Source organism: Corvus cornix, chromosome 1, assembly GCF_000738735.6.
Source record: "Corvus cornix cornix isolate S_Up_H32 chromosome 1, ASM73873v5, whole genome shotgun sequence".
In the NCBI taxonomy this organism is placed as follows: Eukaryota; Metazoa; Chordata; class Aves; order Passeriformes; family Corvidae; genus Corvus; species Corvus cornix.
Window position 1 is genome coordinate 90,742,674 of NC_046332.1, and position 20,668 is coordinate 90,763,341.

The following is a 20,668-nucleotide window of genomic DNA, read 5'->3' on the forward strand; positions in this document are numbered from 1 at the left end:
TTTTTGTTTATGATTAACTTGATTTACTGTCTCACTACTGCAAGTATAAGGAATAGGTGCTGCCTGCTCTCTCAGATATTTCCATTCTCTTGCATTGCTCTATGAAACCACGAGTCAGCACAGCTTGTCAATCTAATCCTCATTCAGTGCCACAAGAGGTATCACTAAATGGAAAACATGCTTAACTCAGTAGCTTGGTGACATTTTATGAGCAAGGCTGTACAAAAGGTCACACAAATGACCTGTTTACTTCTCCCTTGAAATCTCTGAACTATCAGAAAAGCAAAATGCTGACAGTGGCTGAAGCCTGATTTGAAAAGGGAGTTGCATAGCAACTGCAAGGATAGAGGAACCATATAATAAGGGACTTGTATCCCATTGAAAAGCCACCTTTGCTCTCACTTCCTTAGGTAACTTTTCACCCAGCTGCAACTAAGCTGCTACAAACAACAGATAAAAAGGACCACAGGTCAGACTGCAATCACAGAATAAAAAAGGGGAGAAACAAACACTTGATGTGTGGCTACATAAAAACTGGCTTCTCTTATGCTATTGATATTATCCTTCGATATATTCAAAGACAAAAAACTTTTTTGAAAAAATGTAGCTGGCAGAAGGATAGAAAAGTGGGGAGTTTCTGCTTTTTATTCCTTCTCAAGCCACCATAGCTGAGAGATCAACTTATGGATTCAATCATGATTTGCAGAATGTTCATATTGTACTAGTGTAAAACCACAAGGAATAGTTTATTGTTACCAGTGAAAATTATTTGATCTGTAGTTACGAAGAAAATTTGGGAAATAGGTTAATGGGCTGTAAGCATCCCGCAATGGACCCAGATTCTACAATGGTTTGATGTTTATTTTGAATGTATGTCAACAGAGATGTGCATATGCTTCTGGGCAGATGACTGGAGGGTGCCCTCATCTAGACTGCCTTTAACTTCCATATCTTTAGGTCTGTCAGTTGTTATGTACAGGAGAGCTTTAAATGATGTGTTTGTATATGGAGATTTTTTACTAATACCAACAGAAGTTGGTAAGAGACTTAATATATTTTTACATAAGATACTGTAAATCAATGAGCAACTGCAGAAGGAGATTGTATGTGTTCAGCCAAATTATTTCAAGTAATTTAAACTATTGTCACACTTCTGATGCAAACACATGACTCTATTTACCATGGAGATAAAACTGTACAGAACTGTATTAGACATAAATTCTGAATATATGCCCATGCTTTATTTTCATCCAGTTATCTAGATGCACAGTTTTACTAACCTTCTCAGGTGCAACATCTTCAATGTCAGCTTAACAAGGACTTGTGTCAGTTTAGCTAATGCAATCCCACAGCAACTTCTTCGATGCTGCTTGTTTCTTCTTTTGCAAGAGAGTGTGCCTGCTGGGTTCTGATAGTGGCGAAACTTTGTTATTCATCTCTAAAAAATGTTTCAAGGTCAGTGTTGATTAATACATGTTAACTGTTCACATGGTTTTGTTTTGCAGCTCTGCATAACGACTACGAAAACAAATCCTCCCATGGGAATGAGTGAAGATTCCTGCTTCGATACAGACTGTTTAAAGGACATGGCTGTATTAATCCTAGAGTAGTCATAATCCCCCTTGAGCCTGGCTGTCAATAGCAGCTAGGGGAGACATTTTACTTTCACATGGAATGCAACCATTTCTGAAAGAGAATGAAAGAAGCACAGAGCTTCAAAAAAATTAAAGAAAGAAAGAGAAGGGAGCTGTTCTATCTTCCTAGCTAGCATTCAAAGGCAGAGGGACACTGCTTTCCCTTCCACTAAACTAACTGCAGATGATCTGCTTCATACTTGAACTGAAAGTCTCTGTTTCTCCAGTTAGGAAAAAAACCACATGCAGAGGAAGATTTTATTTAATTTGTCCTATCCATATAGGATATGGACATCTTACTCTATATAAGTTTTTTATAATGGTTTATGTAAACATGTTCACAAAGAGCCTTATCTTTACAACCAGGTTAATTATTAATTCTGGCATTTTTCAGAAGTGCATTAACATATTTTAAGCCTGGACGGAAGCTTTCATTTCCCTCACATCCTCAGTGTCTCAATGGAGGCTGTAGGTGAGCCTAGAGGCACATTGAGAGTGAGAGTTAAGTCCTTCATACTTCTAAGATGCAACCAAACTGTGCTGCTGGACTGAAAGTAATGGGCTTAGGCTGGATAACAAGGCTCTGCCTGCCCTCCAGACCAAGCACTGTCTAGGTAGATCAGGAAAGTTGTCATTCAACAGTGTTCCATGGTTAATGTCAAAGAGGCAAATTACTCATTGATTGTTTTGCAGAAGGGCTTTGGCATCGCCTGCTGCAAGGGCAGTTGGTATCTATCAGCTGTGTGAGCTCAGACTGCTTTTTGAACTGTCTGAAGGCTCACAGTCTAATTATATCCATCTACCATGACTGTGGAGACAGAGGCATCATGTCAAAAGCAAGCTACACTGGGTCCTGCTCTGGTACAGGCAATGTAAGTACAGGTAGACTCTTAGGTCAGGCACCTAAAAATTAAGGTAACTAATTTTTTTTATTTGTTAAAATTGGGCCTTTTCATTCACAGTAATTTTTTATTGTACCAATAACACTCACTCAGCTACATTTGTTACTATCTCTGTGTGCAATTAGAGGATCTCCACGTTCTGTTAACAATGGAAGTCTTTTGTAGCCAGACCTCATCCCAGGTGTGAAAAGAAAATGGTTCCTCCTGTGAGTTTTACACTAATCTGTCAACAGGCTTGTTGGCCTTTGCTGGTGAGAATATCAAATTACTCACCTCTCTTTCCTGTTGCAGTTTAAGACCAGAATTGAGGACTATATATACAGTCTATTTTTTTAACACCTAACCAATCCTTCACACACAAAATGGTACTGAGATAAATAACTCTCTTTTTCACTGTATCATTCCACTCCTGTGGGAACATACTGAATTTCAACCCAACATAGTCAGCCAAATAATTTGCAGTTCATTTGCACAGGGCAGGGGCTGTACTTTAAGTTTCCAAACAGAGGAAAATAGTTAACATACCATAAATTCATATGCCATTTTCCCTTATCTTAACCTGGCATGTAAAAAAGGTATAGAAGCAGCTCAAAGCAAGAACTCTGACTGGCCTGGCATAGGTCACAACTGAGAGTCTGCAATCCTCAGAACTTGTTGCAAAGACAGATTCTACAGTGGTAAGTATTTAAAGCATCTGCTCCTTTATAAAACTACAGGCGTTTTCTCATTCTGTGCTCTTCAGAAAATTCTTGCAGGTCTAATAATTCCAATGCTAGTGAACAAGCATTTGTGCCCTGCCTTGATGTAAGGGCTAATTACAGCCCTGTGGGACTTGGCTTCTCAATGAAAGCAGGATAGAAAATTTGTTATGCTCTTTTATTGTTTATCTTGTTATCTTGTTTTACATAGACAATGCTATTTTTAAATATGAATTAATTATCTTTTACAAAGATAATAAAATCGTGGGATATATGGACTATGTAAATTATTCTTGTTTTTCTCACTTATCTTGTCTCAAATTAGCTGCATTCATTATTATGTATCAGCTTACTGTCTCCTTCTAGATAGGTAAGACAGTTCTTAAATTGTTTAAGAAAACTCTATCAGTCTATTGCAGGTACAAATTTTTCAACAATTTTCCCCACAAAATTCAGAGCAACTTGTGCTTTATTGTAACAAACTGAAATAATCAACAGTCAAAATCCTCAATTGTTTTTCTTTTAGTTATTCTATAAACTTTTTAAAATTCTTCTACCATTCCCTAACCAAGATTCTTTACAATTGCTGTTGCAATTCAGGACCAGAATAAAAGACTGTTAAGACAAATGTACAATATACCTAAATTCTGTTGCATAAAATGGAGGAGGGTGGGAGCGGAGATTTGGCCTGTCTCTGTCAAATATTTGATTTGGCTCTATTCCTGTCTCACAGGAACATGGAGCTCAGGGAGGGGTGGCTGAATCAGCCAGAATCAGTTTCAGAAAGCCTGCCATGAGTGAGCCAGTAGCTCATTGCCTTCAGTACAAACACCTCTGAAAACTCTTCTGTGTCTGCCTTGGACAAGGTCCAAAATCAATTCCCTCGTAGGCTAAATCATGAGATGACCCAAGAATTGGTACATAATACATATTGTCTGAAGATAGGCAGAGGAACAAATTTACATGAAACATTGTTTTCTCTGTGGTTTTCCAAAAGAGAAGGTTAGTTTCCTACAATGTTCTTCTCAAATATCAAAATTCAGTTGGAGGCTGACCTTGAAGCACAGAGCTGTGCAGCATGGCATAGTTTGGGGTAAAAGCTTTTGCTAAGGAATGGTTTTGGAAAGACTCTTTCTTGAGAGGCTCTTCTTGAAATTGTGTGAAATCCCCATGTTAGATCACAGCAGCACAGGCATAGGTAAACAGTTCAGAGTATCCCAAGGTGAAAGGGGAAAGAAAGAATTATCTGTTTAATGCCCTCTGAGGCTTCTAAAAAGTATAACACAAGTTATGAAGAAACAACACCTTCATGCTGTTTGGTTAGGGACATCTGTTCCTTGACAGCAACCTTTGTGAGCATGGAACCATATGTTCCTGCTATAGCTGTGTACCTGCATAAATAAATATACATGAATATGTACATAATGGCCTGTGAATGCATTTCAGGGGGGAAAAAAATAAACACTTTCTTAGGTATATGTGAAGAACCTTTCTGCCTTTTGTCAATATTTGCCATTTGAATTTTACAAGAAGAATGACAGTAAGTGCACTTGAAAAAATGCAATTATTCTTCCGAGATGAGCGTTTCAACTAATGCGACTTTTTATTAAAATACATATTCTCTCATGGCATTATAATTAATTTGGTGGTATTCATCCAGTGAACCATAAACAGAATAATATGCCTAAATTGTTTTTCCCAGGCAACTTCTCATTAAAAATGAATTACTTATCAGAAAATGTGAAAAATTATTCAGGCACTACCAAAGTGCACGCATGGTTACGATGAAAAATGTGTGCCCTTTAAAGTAGGCATTGCTCCCCTCAAACCGGCATAAAAGCGTCTCTTACAAAACACGTAATTACAAGCCGTAACACCTGGGTTCTTCTATTAGCTCTGGTAGTCCTTCACATCCATTTTTGAATTTACTTTATCATGGAATTGTTAGGGTTGGAAGGGGGATCATCTCATCCAACCCCCCTGCCAAGGCAGGGTCACCTAGAGCAGGTGACAAAGGAATGTATCCAGGTGGGGTTTGAATGTCTCTAGAGAGGGAGAGTCCACAACCCCTCTGGGCAGCCTGTTCCAGTGCTCTGACGCCCTCAGTGTAAAGAAGTTCTCCCTAGTGCTGGAGTGAAACTTCTTGTGATTTTGTTTAAGGCCATTGCTCCTCGTCCCTGGGCTCTGATGAAAAGTCTGGCACCATCCTATTGGCACCCGCTGCATTTATTCGATAAATAACTTGATCACTTTGTGTTTCCATCGAAGTATTAAAAACAGGGTCTTAAATCGTTAAGCTTCTGCCCTAGCACGTTACTCTTCACCTCACGCTCTCCTTATGGTGGCAGTGAGACACCCGCGCTGACGGCACTGCGTTGCCCGCAAGAGCCCTTCAGGAACAGGGAATAACAGGGTGCAACCGTGTTGCAGCCATACCCTTTCCCCTTTTTAGAAGGCGGAAAACACAAGCTCGGCAGCGACACCTGGGACCCACACCGCGGCCCAGCTACACCCTGGCGCCGAGGCAGCAGGCCCTCAGCACAGCCCCGCCCGCCCCCGGGGCGGTGCTCAGGGACGGACAGGCCGAGCCCGGCGTGCCGGGATGACGGAGGCGGAAGCGGGTCGGGGAGGATGTAGCGGCGCTGGCAGCGGCTGTGGCGCCGCGATCTCCCCGCCCTTGCAGCCGACCGGCCCCGCCATGGAGGTAACGCGGCGGGCGGCGCGGCGGGGGGAGAGGGGCCGCGGAGCTCTGGGGGTCACCGCAGCTGGGGAGGGGCGGTGCGTGACCTTGGCATGCAGCATGGGGGACCGGGGAAGGTGCGGACCAGCCCCTCACACGCCGCGGGTTCCCTTCCCGCGGTGCCGGGCGGAGAAGCCCGCGGGCCGCTGGGCGCCCTTCGCCGCCGCCTCGCAGCGGGTGGCGCAGCCCTGGCGGACGGCAGCTGTAAGGGAGGCCGGGGGCCGGGGTGGGAAGGGAAGGGAGGCCCTGCCGCTGCCTCTGCCCCGCGGAAATGCGAGCGCCGGTGAGGGCTACAAGAGAGGTTGCTTAGTGCCCCGCCTGCTTAGAAGGTGGGGACGTTGCCCTGCTGGCTCGGGCTGGGGAGAGCAGGCGCTGCTGACTCGATGGGAGCGACACCCGGGTGACACACGGCGGGGGCGTCGAGTGGTTACTGTGTGGAAGCACCCGCGGGCGAACAAGGGCTCCTTTTCCACCGAGGTGACCCGATGTGTTAGCAGTACGTCAACTGTGAAACACCTACCAACACAAGCAAATAAACCCACTGAAGTGTCTGTATCTAGTGTAGCTTTCATAAACACCAAGGCAAATCCAAAGGCAACATTGAAGAGTTTTAAGTTCACACATTAAATTAACTCTCCTGGTAGTGTCTGTGCTGCTCACGTGACACATTCTAATAGCGGTTCAGTGCCACTGGTTGTTGAAGCGATCACGATTCAAAATGCGTTTGGATGGGACTTGGTACACTTAGAGTTGGTGATGTCTAATAGTTGCACACTGCTCAGAAAATTGCTGTTCGTGATGGCCATTACTGCCACAGTTCACAGCAAAGGCTGCTGTTATTGCATTTATGCATTGGTTAGGCTTTCTAAGAGTATGTTAGGCTACTGCAAAAGTAAGGGATAGATAGCAGTTAAAATACATAGGTCATCTCGAAGTGTGTTATGGAAACCCCTTAGTGTAGGGGCTAAAGTAGGCTTGAAACAAAACCAAAAAAAAAAGATTGTGTGTGTATATATATATACGTATATCGGTATACTATGGAAGCATCCTGATTTCAGAATGGTGGACTAGAAACCATGCAGGATTGCGTTGGGCTTAAAAGCATACTTAGTAGCTGCAGGCTCGCAGCTTGGATGCACCTAACCAATAAAAATTCAGGGTGTTTTGGTAGCTCATCTTCCTCATTTTTCTTCTAACTCAAGTGGGTGAAGCCCTCTACATGAGCTGCTTCTGGTTTCTGTTACCAGAACAGCAAAACTGGATGCATTGTTTCACACGGTATGTGGTTCTGCCTCTCTGTGATTAGCTTAAAAGAGTTAAAAGTATTGTGAGAAGAAAATTCATCTGATCTTACTGTAGTATGAAGAGTGGTGAGCTGTCATTTTCTGAACAGTACATGCAGTTTGTTGTAATTCATTATGCTGTCCAAGTGCTAAAATATTAGGAGTGTAAATGTTGACAAAGTTTTACATGCTAAGAAAATCTGAAACTTTATAGCTTTTTTTTCCTAATGATGTACCAGCACATTATTTTCTAATAAGTTTGCTTTTGCCATCTTAAAAAAAACCCCAAACACATAGATAACTATAACTGCCTTTGTCCTTTGTCTGTACTTGACCTCATGTTTCTAAAGGTGATGCTTTTTCTTATCTGTATCACCTGTTCTCTCTGAATTCTTAGTGATTGTCCATTCTCTTAGTGTTTAGATCTAGTTTGGTTCTTCCTGAGTTTCTACCATAAGGGTTTTGATTTCTTTGGCAGAATGAAGAGAGTAGCAAAATAAAAGTGAAGGTATGTGTGTATACATACATACACACACACACACAAACATCTAGATATATAAAAGTACAAAGATTTCTATATACACGTCTCCACTTTTATACCTATGCACATATGATAGTATGAAGGAAAAAGCAGGGTAAAGGTTGAGGCTTGGAAATGCTATTCCTAATATATTGGAAGTGTCTGTTCCCTTTTCCTTCACAGCATTCTGGCTGTATATGTTTCTTTGTGTTCCTGATGATACATAAGCATATCCCATATAAACCACTGTAAAGTAACAGTCTCCCAGATTAGATCTGTGGAAGTTTACAGTCGAACGCATTTTATGTGTATGTGAGGAATAGGGAACCCAGAATTTGCAGAGCCTTTTCAGATATGTTTGTCAGGCCAGCAATCTTAGTGGGAACTAGTATGTGTAAGGAAAAAAGAAAGAAGAGTGGGTTTATAATTTGTTCAAATGAGCCCTGACTTTGCTGAGTCTTTTGGAATATATTTGATATGCTAACAATTGTAGTGATAAACCGGTGTGTTTAAGAAGGAAACAAAAAAAGATTAGGAGTTTATGTGGTTCAGAAGTTCCCAAGGTTTGATTTAACTGCAACTCCTCTACAAGTTTTTTTTTTTGTTGTCTTTTTTTTTAAATGGTTCTTTTAAGAACAAGATAGTGAGTCATGCTTTTGAAACGGCTTGTAAATAAAATTAATTTGCAATACTGTATCAGTTCTAGATGTCAATTCAGTAATGGAATCATAAGATCATACTGGTTTGGACATTGGGAGCTTTCTATTCTGCTGTTCTAATAATCACAGTAGATGTTTTTCCATTATGCTTCTGACTAATCCTACAAATATTTGTTGTTTTAAAATTTTATTTTAATTTTTTTCTCGTTCTCTTGCTATATTCAGTTAGTCTCAGTGTTTGAAGACTTTCAATTAGTTCCTTTGGTAGTCTTACACTGAAAAGTTAGTTACTGCAAATTGTACTTTATCTTGTGCTAGGTTCAAGATGCTGGGCAGGAGATGGTGGCGTCTTCTGGCACACCAGGACCAGGCAAATCAAAGGTAATCAGTCCTCACAAACCTAATTTATTTGGATACCAGTAGCTGCAAGGGTTACAGCTTAGCCTGCGAGCCATGACTAATAGGAAGACAAAGATATTTTTAACATTTCTTCTAGACAGGAAAAATTAACTTATAAACATTAAGATAAAGTGTTTTGGAAACCATGAGGAAAAAAATCTTTTTGGTATGTTCACTTCCTGTTATATTTGATAAATTAATAGCATGCAGTTTTGGCAGCATGTTTCATAATGGACACAGACATCTTTGCATATGTTGGAAGTAAATTTAAACAGTGACAATGTTAGGTCAACATGCTATTTTCAAAATGTTGTTCAAATTGTATTATTGAATTGCCATCCTTGCCAAATGAATTTTCCTAACTGATGCTGCCCAATTGTCTGCTCCAGAGTTGTTTCAGAAAAGTACAGAATTAGGAGTAGTTTCTGTTACTGTACTTGAAATAACAGAATTGGATAACAAAATAGCAGTAACTTGTACTGTTATTCTTCTTTGAAATGTTGTTCTTCTTGCAAATGTGTGGTAAGAGTTTCTTGTCCTAAAATTCAGCTTCTTGGAAGTGAGATGCTAAAATGCCTTGTCTCTATTTCTCTCCGGGTTAAAGGAAACCAGTTTCTCTGATACATACTTTTTTTTGCAGCTGGACACATTGCCCAAAGAAGACCTCATCAAATTTGCAAAGAAGCAAATGATGCTAATACAGAAAGTGAAGTCAAGATGTGCAGGTATCTTTCTGGAAAGAACAATTTCTGGCTGAATGCTTGACACTACCTGACCTTTTCAAATATCACTGTGTGGTTTTGATAAATAGATCTAAATTCTAGGGAAAAATCCTAGATTTTATTTTTGTTCAATTTTGCTGTTTATGGTGGGAGGATAAGGGCTGAAGTAATTTGATTAAGAAAGAGAGGAAAAGAAGTATTGCTTTTGCCAGGTATTACATTAATTTTGGTCTGACAGTATGGCATGATGGAACAGTGTAGCTTGTGTAAAAGTTTTAGTGGGATTTGTCATTGTCTGTTCCCCGTGCAGGTTGCTTTTCAGGCAGCAGATGGGAGGAAGAATGTCTGATTTTTTTTTTCATGAATAGTACTGTTGTAGAGTACAATGGCTTCTTTAAGATAGTTTGCTACTTTATATTTGAACATTTGTTGCTTTAACAAGAAATTGTAAAATATATCAAACAAAATTTTGTGCTTAACAACAAAAAGTATGTGTAAATCTGTGCTCTCACATGCTGTCCTTCTCTCTGCTGTCCCTTTTCCTCCAATGGCCCACTGCTTGGACTGGGGTCACTTCCCCTTGTTTGAAATGACAATTATGCTGACTGCTGGGAGCTGCCCAGTGAAACAATAAGGATATAGGGATGGGCTATACCAGGCTTTTCCTCAGTGTGGTTATTCATAAGATCTTGTTCTTCTGCTTGCTGCTTATTTTTAGAGAACCAGTAGAAACTGAGTATCTTTCCTCTGATTTAAATTGACCATGAAATAGAAGGTAAGATGATCATCAAAAGAATTTCTATCTGTTGTCCCTCTATCCAAAGAAGGAGGTTTTGCTTCCTCAGGGAACCATGCTCAGTGTCAGGACTGGAGAAGTAGTACTGAATATTTGGTCTCTTTCTGTTAGTCCTGTCTATCACTCAGTAACAAACAAAAACTGATGAAGTAAAAGACATCTCTGATTTGAACAAAAGTGTTGTCAGGCACTGGATTTACTAGAAATTTGCTACTGTGATGCAGCATCAATTCATACTGTGAAATTTCTTTACATTTTAAGAACTGGAGAAAGAAATTGAAGAACTCAGATCTAAAGCAGCTACTGCAGGAGCTGATGATATTATTCAGGTAGGAATACGTAATGGGTTTCTACTGTATTACATAAAGTTAGCTTACATACATCCACAGAAATAATTTGGTAAATAGTAAATACCTTGAAAACTGTTATTCAAATTGAATGGAATCAATCTGCAGGAATCCAAGACACTTCCTAAAACCTTTTTTATTCCTTCTCCCCTCATGTCCTTACTCCACTTGCCAGCAAACACTATTGATTCTGTGAGGAATAGTACAGAGTAGTATACTTTCCAGGCAGAACTTATCACAGCACTTCAGTGCTTGAAGGGGGCTTGTAAGATGTGGACAAACTTTTCAGCAGGACCTGTTGTGATAAAACAAGGGGTAATGGTTTTAAACAAAAAGCTGGTCAATTTAGATTAGATGTAAGGAAGATGTTTTTTTACACAGAGGGTGGTGAAATATTGGAAAAGGTTGCTCAGAGAGGTGGTAGATTCCCCACCCCTGGAAATATTCAAGATCAGGTTGAATAGGGCTGTCGGCAACCTGATGGAGTTGAAGATGTCCCTGCTTGCTACAGGGCAGTTGGACTAGATGGCCTTTAAAGGTCCCTGCCCACCCAAACTATTCTATGACTCTATGAATGTCCCCACCAAGACTTTTCCTTGTGTGGCTGGTTAGACCAGTTTTTGTTTATTTTGGAGTGACCATTGCAGAAAGACTTCAGCTATTTACAAAAGTTCTGACAGTCATTTGATGAGATTAAAAACACATAATTCAAGTTGCATGTCACAAGAAGTATTTTTGGGATCTGTCTTTCTCAGGGTAAGGGTCATAGCATACGAAAGTGAAAATTGGTAGTGACGAGGAATTTCTCAACTGTAGAATTGTTTTGAATAATTTGGGTAGAGATTTCTTTTCTACAGAAAGGGAACTTCACCACCACCACCTGATAATAAAAATTAGCTGATCACAAGTACAGTTTTTAAAAGAACCCAAAGTCATTGTTTTAGTCTACTTATTTCATATCAGTTTTATTTGGGCTGAAAGCAGTTTTTAAAACCAGACTGATGTGTTTATTTGACAAAAAGGGTCATAATCAGTATGTGAGTTCCTACATTTTGCAGAAATCATTGTTTCCATTGTTAAGAAACCCTTCTTTCAATGATCTTTCTCATTTAATATTAGGCTCTCACAGAAAGGCTGGATGCTGTGCTTCTGGAAAAAGCTGAAAGTCAGCAGCAGTGCATAGCTCTGAAAAAAGAAAATATTCAAATAAAGCAAGAAGCAGAGGTACTGAAATGAGCCACAGAACATTACTGAAATATTTCAGAATTATATTTATTTTCCAGGTTTACTTGTTGTATATCTAATTTTAATCTTTTTCTTCACTTACCTTTGTTCTATCTTTTAAAAAAATCTAAAGGCTTTATATATTAAAGCATATTTCTCTGTACCCCCTAGTCCATAGTAATAAATATAAAATTCTTACATACATTGTCTAGATCCACAGCTGTGAGAAGAATTCAGTGTGTACATTCAAAGCCTACGTAGGCTTCAATCCATCAGCTCTGCCTTTCCATGGGAGATACGAGATTTACCTTTAGATATTCGTAAGAAGGAGCCTGTCAGCCAAGGCACCTATATTATATCAATAATCTCAATTAATAATAAAGTGAAGACTGAATTGCTTGCAATTGATGGGCATTGTTATATTCCAGATACCTGAATTTGTTGTACTAAAACTAATCTGATATTTAATACATTATCAGAATAGTTGCTAAAGCTGAAGTCTATCATGACCGTTTTGTGAAATTATGCTGGTAAACATGATTTAGGATTTAGTTTTCCTTTCTCATTTTGCAAATGTTCTTGTACTCTGTGCAGTGTCTTCTGAATTTGTCTTAATACAGTTAGATATTTAAAAGCTATAACAGTTTTTAAAAAACATTTTCTCATTCATTTTTGTAAACAGTTCACTTGGAAATTCTGTGTGCTAAATTACCAGTATTTAATAATGTTCTTGTTTGTTTAGGCTGCAGTGGCTAAAACAGAAGAATTGCAAAAACAACTGGAACAATCAAGTATTGACTCTCTGGAAGAAATAAAAGCTCTGAAGAGTGAATTAGCAAATGCACAATGCAAGCACAATGAGGATTTAAAAAAGCTGAAGTTGGAATTAGATGAACAAGTGAAGAAACAAATTGAGCTGGTGGAGCAGGTTGAATGTCACAGTGATAGTCAAAAAGAAATTAAAAGATTACAAGATGATGTCCAAAGAATTAAATCTACTTATGAGGAGCAAATTCTGTGTCTGAACAAGCAGTTGGAAACTGTGAATGAAGACAAAAACAAAGAAGTGACAAATCTGCAAGAAACTATTAAAAGCAACTCTCAGTGTTACCATAATGAAATAAAAAATCTGAATGAAGAGCTTAAAAAATTAAAAAATGCCCATCAGGAAGAGGTGTCAGAATTGATGCATCGGATTGAAGTATCATCTAAAGAAAACAAAGAAAAGCAAAATCAAATAAATCAGTTACAGCACAATTTGGCAGAGAAAAATGCCAAGGATGAAATGCATGCTCATACTGACCAGTGTGAATATGACTTGGAGCAGCTGAGAGAAGTCTTAAATAAAAATTTAGAAAACAAGATAGATGTTGCAGATACACAAGAAGAACCTTGTGTAGAAGCAAGAATGGAAGAAAAGGTTAGGTACCTGGAACATAGTTTAGAAGAACTCCAGTCTCAACATAGTATATTAAAAGATGAGTTAACTTACATGAGCAATGTCAAGATAAAACTGGAAGAGGAAATCCATCGTATGAAGGATGAGTACTTTCATGAGCGGGAAGACTTGGAGTTTAAGATAAATGAATTGCAGCTTACTAAAGAAGATTGCTGTTGTGTAATTGAAAAACTAAAACTGGAGCTTCAAGGAGCAGGACAGCACTATGAAACTGCTGCAAAAGAGCACAAATTAGAGATTCAGACTCTGAGAGATCAACACAAGAGAGAAATTTCTGAACTAAATGAAACTTTGTTATCTGGTTCTGAAAAAGAACAGATGGCATTAATTTTTGAAATGCAGGAACTTAGAGAACAACTTGAAAAGCTAACTCAGGAGAAAGAAGAAGCTGTGTCCAGTTACAACAGCCTGAGAGAAACAATGGAAACTCTACAGGCTGAGCTAGGTGAATCTGCTGGAAAGATCAGCCAGGAGTTTGAATCAATGAAACAACAGCAAGCTTCTGATGTCAGTCAACTGCAACAGAAACTCCGGGCTGCTTTCAATGAAAAGGATGTTCTTCTTGAAACTGTAAATCGCCTACAGGAGGAAGTAGAAAAATTGTCATCTAATCAGTTAGAGATAGAAGAACTTAAATCTAAAATTGTTAGTCTTGAGGAGGACAATAACGCAATGACAAGCTCCATTGACCAAAAAGAGATTACTGTAAGAGAACTGGAAGAGAAGATCATTGCTCTTACTGATCAAAACAGGGATATTTTAAATGATGTGAAATGCTTGGGTGAAGAGAGAGAAACCCTTCAGGAAAGGTGCAAGCAAGAACAAGTTAAAATTCAGGAACTTCAGCAAGAAGTAGATGTTGCTAACCAATACAATAATGACCTGAAGGAAAAGGTAGAGGAATTAACAGAGAAACTGAATGAAGTTTTAACTTCAAAGGGTGAAAATGCTCAAATGCTAGAGCAACTAGAAAAACAGATTGAATGTCTTGTGCGTGATAAAGAGCAGCTTTCATCTGAAGTATACACTCTTCGTGAGGAAAACAAGAAACTCATTCAGGAAAAAGGTGAATTAAGTGAAGAGCTGGGAAAGACTACATCTGAAAAAGATGGTTGTTTAGTATTGAAAGAGCTGTCTGAAAACTTAGAAAAGAAACTACAAATGATGACTGCAGAAAAAGACCATATAGCAACATTACTTGAAAATGAACAAGTGCACACATCCCATGTAAGAACTCAGCTGTACCACCTACTTGAGCAAGTGGGGTTCAGCATTTCAGATTCTAATGAAGAATATGATTCTCTTAACTTGATAAAAATTGCAAATGAATGCTTGTCAAAAATTAAAGAAGAGCAGTGCCTTGCTCTACAAAAGGAGGAGGAAGTAGTTCATTTGCAGCAGGAAGTTGAGAGATTAGAGGAAGAAAATGCAGCTCAACATAGAGAACATAGATCCCTGATTAAGGATTTTGAAAAAGAAAAGAATCTCTTGAGAGAAGAACTGGAAGGAGTGTTGTCTGAAAAAGAGGCGCTTCAACATGATATCCAGGAGCTGAGGAATGTCAGTGAAAAAACAAGGATTGAAAATCAAGATCTTTTAGCTAATATTGAAGAGATCAGTCAAAAACTTGCTCTTTATGAAAATCAAATACAAGAACAGCAAAAAGGATCTGAAAAACAAGACGACTTAAATTTCATTCTGGAACAAAAGGAAACTGAGCTTAGAAATGTGAAAGACGAACTGAGTTCTCTAAAGGTTATATTTTGTTATTGAAGTATAAAGACTAAACCTCTAAAGTCTTCAGAATTAAGGTTCAAAAAATACTTTCAATTCTCTCTTCTTTTTTTTTCTTTTTTTTTTCCCTTGGCCTGAAAGTGAGTTTCCCTTCTAGAAAGCACGTGTTTCTGAGTTTTCTAGCACCTCAAAATTCCCTTCTTTCCCCCAGGAAAAAAAAATGGAACAAAACCAATCATAAAGCTTTTTTGACAAAAGTTGTTTGTAGTTGAACCTCTCTTCCTATCAATATCCCTCAAAGCAATCAATTGACTAGATGGACTAACTGACCTCATAATCTTTCACCTCTAACTTTCTGTGGTTCCATCTCAAACAAAACTGCTTGATCTGCATTAACTTCAGGTCTTGGGAATTGCTGGTTATGTAAAGCTGACAGCTCCAGAATGAGGGTGTCTCCCCTTTTTTTGTGCTTTGACAGGATGGAAAGCAGCTCTTAAAAGATTGGAGTGTTCTGCTTTCAACATAACTACTTTCACCAAGCTGATACGAAGTTGCTCATAAAGGCTTTCTTGGTAGTAAGAACGTAGACAGTTTTAGCTGTAGCTAAAACTTCTGGTGGCTTTTTAGGGAAAATACAGGTACCACAAAGAAATTTTTGTAATGCTTCTTATATCTATTTTTATAATACAGAATGTAATGGAGACAATGACTGAGAAAACTGATCAACAGTCTTCAGTAGCAGAGCTTCAAGAAAAAATTGGTATCTTTCTCACTTTTTTTTTTTATATAAATGGTTTGGCTTCTTTGGATTGTTACTTTTTCTTTCTTTGCATAATTGTCCTGTATTTCCACAAGTCGAGGAAGATGGGGAAGTAGGTATTAATGCAGCTTCCTGCAATATTTCTTCCATTGGGAATTTTAAATGTTAGCAATTTTAAGTTGAATATGATTTGATACTTTTTAAGGCTTTTTCTTCCTCTGTACATCTGTCGATAAACAGTGTAGTGGATTTAATATTTATTTTTTAAATGTGGGTAACTTGTCAGTAAGAATCCTTGAGGCTACCAGAAGGAAAGGGAAGCAACACTGCCAAAACTACTGTTGCTTTATTGCAGTTATCCCAACACAATTAGCAGGAAAATGCTTCTGAGTTGTTAAATTTATGTAGAAGTAGACAGGAATATGGCTCTTAACTGTGATGGAAGCTTCTGAAACAGGGAAAGATTGTCCAGGGAAGGATTGCCCCTAAGCTCTCTGTGTGTCTAGATGTTTTAGCTTCAAATTAAATGCTTAACTGAATTAAACACTTGAACATCCCCCCCTGCTTTATATTTTGTTTGGTTTTAAAATCATGCGGATGTTTGTGTTCTAATTGAATTTCATTTCATTTCACTTCTTGGGAAGAAATGGAAAGATGTAATTTTTAATTTTCTTATGTATTTATTTTAGGGATGCTCGAAAAAGAATCTGCTGAAAAAGGAGAGAAGCTAAATAAAATTAAAGTGGTTGCTGTGAAAGCAAAGAAAGAATTAGATGCCAGCCGAAAAGAGGTACCCTGACTACTTCCCAATATGAAGAAGATTCTGCATGAGGGGTTTTGTTTTAATGACACACACTTCTTTTTATTAAGATGCAGACTCTGAAGGAAGAGTTGGAGTTGGTTCGATCAGAAAAAGATCAGTTGTCTGCATCAGTGAAAGATGTAATTCAAGGAGCCGAAAGCTATAAGGTAGGTGTAGTGCTGCATTCACAAAAGACAGTAAACTGTCAGAAAATACTTCAGGTTTGAAGCCTAGCCTGGATATACATTGCTATTTACTTGCACAACTATATTTGGCAAAAAAATTTGTGTCAGTGCAGTTGAATACCAGAATCCAGAAATGTAAGGTTCTCTTAATGGAACCGTGCAGCTGCTGTCAGAAGAAAATGAGGCACTTCCTTTCTACTGGAATGTTATTTTTAAACCTTTTGAATCTAGCATCATACATACCAAGCAATGTGTTGCTGAGGCAAAACATAAATCCCTGTGAATTCTTCAAAGTTGAAGGTCCATTTGAAAATCCTTAAATGATGAAGACAAACTTGGAATTCCTTGGGAGCAAGTCTTTTTGGAGTACACCTTTGGGCACATGAAGGCAGAAGCAGGTGACAAGTCAGCATTGCTTCCCAAAGAGAAAGCTGTTCCCCATAAGACTTATGAGGAGAGGCTGAGGGAACTTGGGTTGTGTAGTCTGGAGAAACGCAGGCACTGGGGGAGGCTCTATTGCTCTCTTACAACCACCCAAAAGGAGGATGTAGCCAGGTGGGGATCAGTCTTTTCTCCCAAGCAACAAGTGATAGGACAGAGGGAAATGGCCTTAAGTTCCACCAGGGAAGGTTTAGATTGGATGTTAGGAACAACTTCTTCACAAGAAGGGTGCTCAGGCGTTATAACAGGGGAACAACGGAGTCACCATCCCTGGTGGTATTTAAAGTATAATAAGTAAACACAGCAAGCACTTTATATACATGTATATAAAGTAAACACAGCACTTAAGCACGTGGGTTAGTGGTGGATTTGGCAGTGCTGGGTTTACTGTTGGACTCAGTCATCTTAAAGGTCATTTCCCATCTAAATGATTCTGTGGCATCATTGAGAGTATTGCATCCAGTCTTGTCCTTCCTTCTACCCCCGAATACAAGAAAGACATTGATAACTTGAAGCGATTTCAGTGGAGGGATGGCTGGGTTGGTCAAGAGACTGGAATAAGCGATGAGAAGTTGCTCAGCCTGGAGAAGACTTCAAAGGAACCTAATACGAGTCTTCCAGTACCTACAAAGACATTATGATGGGAATAGAGCCAGGTTGTTAATGGGGGTGCAAGGTAAGAGAGTAGTCCTCAGTTGAAATGAGAGGTTCCAACTGGATACCTGGATTTTAATGCTATGAGAATGGTTGAGCTTTGGAATAGGTTGTCCAGTGGAGTAGCCATCTCCACCCTTGGAGACAGGTCCTTGGAAAGACCTGATTGGACAAAACTCTGAGTAACCTGGGCTCATCTCACTGCTGACCCTACTTTAAGCAGTAGGATGACACCTACTGAGCTGTCTTCCAACCTGAATTATTCTAGAATTTCATGAACTGGAAGGGGTTTCTCCCAGAGCCTGTAGTGGAATCGTAGCTTTAATTTCATTCTGGTATTTCTGATGTGCAGTAAGACAACTCCTATACTGAAATATTAGGTAAGCACACCTCAGAGGTGTAGAATGTGCTTATGCAATACATCTTGCAAAAAATTATGCCTTTGTGTTTGTATGTGTTAAGAATCTTTTGATGGAATACGACAAGCAAGGAGAACAGCTGGATTCTGAAAAAGGCAGAGCAAATAATCTTGAACATCAGGTAGATGACCTCACAAGACAGCTACAGATGTCATCCGAGCAGGTCAGTTCTGTATGTGGGTCTCATCTATTGATAAGTACCATGAAAATTAATTCTGCCTGTTGGGTGCAAGTTTTAATTGTGTAATTGTTACTCTAGTTTCATAACCTAAGTGTATTTTGAATAGTGACTTGAAATTCAGAGTGGTTTGTTTGTTCCTTTTCAACATCTGATATCTTACCTGGGCTGTGAGAAGGATAAATATATCTAGAATGTCTGGCTTTGTCAATAGAAGGAGTTTAGTTTATCCCAGGTCAACTCACAGAAAAGAGCAGATCATCTCTGACTTGATTTTGGACCTACGGCTCTGCTGCAAGTATCAAACTTGCAAACAAAATGTGCATTTGGGTTTTTTTAACTTTTTGTTTAACCAACGGAGTGTTTAAATATACTAAATGAATTACGGAGTTTGCATTTTTCACAAGGATGAGAGTTTAAGATGCATTGTAGAGTACTGTAGTGGCATTCAGAGGGATCTGAGATGGTAATTAAGGAGCTGTAAGACACATTTTTGCAAAGCTAGCTGCAATGAGTTTGGTATTTAGGATTTAAACTCCTGGGCCCCACGCACCAAAGATCCACCTAGGCCACTGTTTCCTTACAAACACAAGCCAGTAGTGAATATCATAGGAAGAAATAAGAAATAATGGTATATATTCTGCTGATTATGCAGGCATTGCATTTTTCAAGTTTGTTATAAAGAATTTGTAAATAAAACACTGGTTAGGTAATTGACATCTTTCATTTATACTGCATTCTTAATAGGCAAAATAAAGACTAAGATACATCACTGAAAATGTCAAAATTTAATCTGTTACAGTCACTGCAGAAGTATTCCAGATGCAGTAGAGTTCTTACTATGTGCTGGTGGAAGACTTGGTGGTTCAGTCAAAGCTTGCAGTTCAGCCTTTTTTAGGAGTTAATACTATGATCATTTGTTTATAAATACAGCACCTGTATTTGAAGTGTGGCAATAAGTATTGAAGTATTGTATTGTTGCAAGGGGAAGGTGATTCTTGCAGAAAGCATAAGTTTTGAGGATTTTTTTTCAGATTTCTTTTAATTCTTGCCATTTTACAGAAAGCTGGGCAAATTAACTGAACAAAATAACCAAAATGTGCTAATGGCTTTAATTTCACCTGTTTATTAATCTGATTTAAAAGAATTAAGCTAGAAAAGACTCATCTGTAGGAGTGGTGTTTGTTAGGGATTTGGATAGAAATCAATGTTGGGAATTTTTTTAAATATAGAAAATATTTTATCTGTTAACATTGCACATGAATTCAGCTTATGTTTTTTATCATTCCACTGTGCTAATTTCAGCATGATCAGTTACACTCTGCGAATGAAGACCTCCTGGCTCGTGTTGAAACACTGCAAAATAATACTAAGCTGCTGGAAACTCAGATACTGGAAATACAAAGAGCCAAGGCAAAGGTTGACAAAGAACTAGAAGCTGAAAAGCTTCTAAAAGAACAGAAAACAAAGGTAATACTTTGTAGAGATGGTGAATGGGTTGAAGCATTGCTTTCACTGGATGTGATTTCTGTTAGACCTTTGTAAACTGTGTTTTCATAGATCAGGTTCTGTGCTTTCTCTCCTTGTTACTTGACTGTCCTTTTTGAAAACTTGGTCTGTTCATTGAAAGAACTTTGCAAGGCTGTCAATTCAAGTAGGTTGGGGGTAGTTACAGAATGTGAAAACCACTTTGTAGGATTGTTGGTTTTTCTCCTGTTTACAGTGATTTCCTAAAAAAGAAGTCAACTATCTGTACAACCCAAGTGTGTGTGTGTCTAAGTATAAAAAGATGCTGACATCTGTTTTGAAATTGGACTGCATAATTGACAACTATTTGAATTTCAGGAACATAGTGGTGCTCTCCGAGAAATGGAGGAGCTTCAGATGCAACTTCAGAAGGAAAAGAAGCACCTGCAGAAAACTATGCAAGAACTAGAGCTGGCCAGAAAGGTAGGGTTGCTGTCCATGTTAGTGCTTAATGGACTACCAAAGATTTTGGCCCATCTGGCTGTGTAGAGTGCCTTCCTTTCTGGTCTGAGGATTTTAAAGCTGGAGGGTTGCAGAAGGGAAAATGTGAGGGCTTTTACCCCTGCTTGTGTGCTTGGAGAGCTG

General features: G+C 38.8%; 1 protein-coding gene across 1 annotated transcript in view; it reads left to right on the forward strand.

Annotated features, from left to right (window-relative positions):
* The first annotated feature begins 5,821 nt into the window (after positions 1-5,821).
* The window catches only part of GCC2 (GRIP and coiled-coil domain containing 2), a 31,019-nt gene continuing 16,172 nt past the window's right edge, over positions 5,822-20,668 (forward strand). The window contains exons 1-12 of the mRNA XM_010394285.4: positions 5,822-5,938; positions 8,755-8,817; positions 9,476-9,560; positions 10,615-10,682; positions 11,820-11,924; positions 12,667-15,138; positions 15,808-15,877; positions 16,567-16,667; positions 16,748-16,846; positions 18,422-18,541; positions 19,862-20,026; positions 20,402-20,506. Of these exons, the coding sequence (XP_010392587.3) occupies positions 5,837-5,938; positions 8,755-8,817; positions 9,476-9,560; positions 10,615-10,682; positions 11,820-11,924; positions 12,667-15,138; positions 15,808-15,877; positions 16,567-16,667; positions 16,748-16,846; positions 18,422-18,541; positions 19,862-20,026; positions 20,402-20,506 (3,555 nt within the window). The 5' untranslated portion in view covers positions 5,822-5,836. The remainder of the gene's footprint in view (positions 5,939-8,754; positions 8,818-9,475; positions 9,561-10,614; positions 10,683-11,819; positions 11,925-12,666; positions 15,139-15,807; positions 15,878-16,566; positions 16,668-16,747; positions 16,847-18,421; positions 18,542-19,861; positions 20,027-20,401; positions 20,507-20,668) is intronic.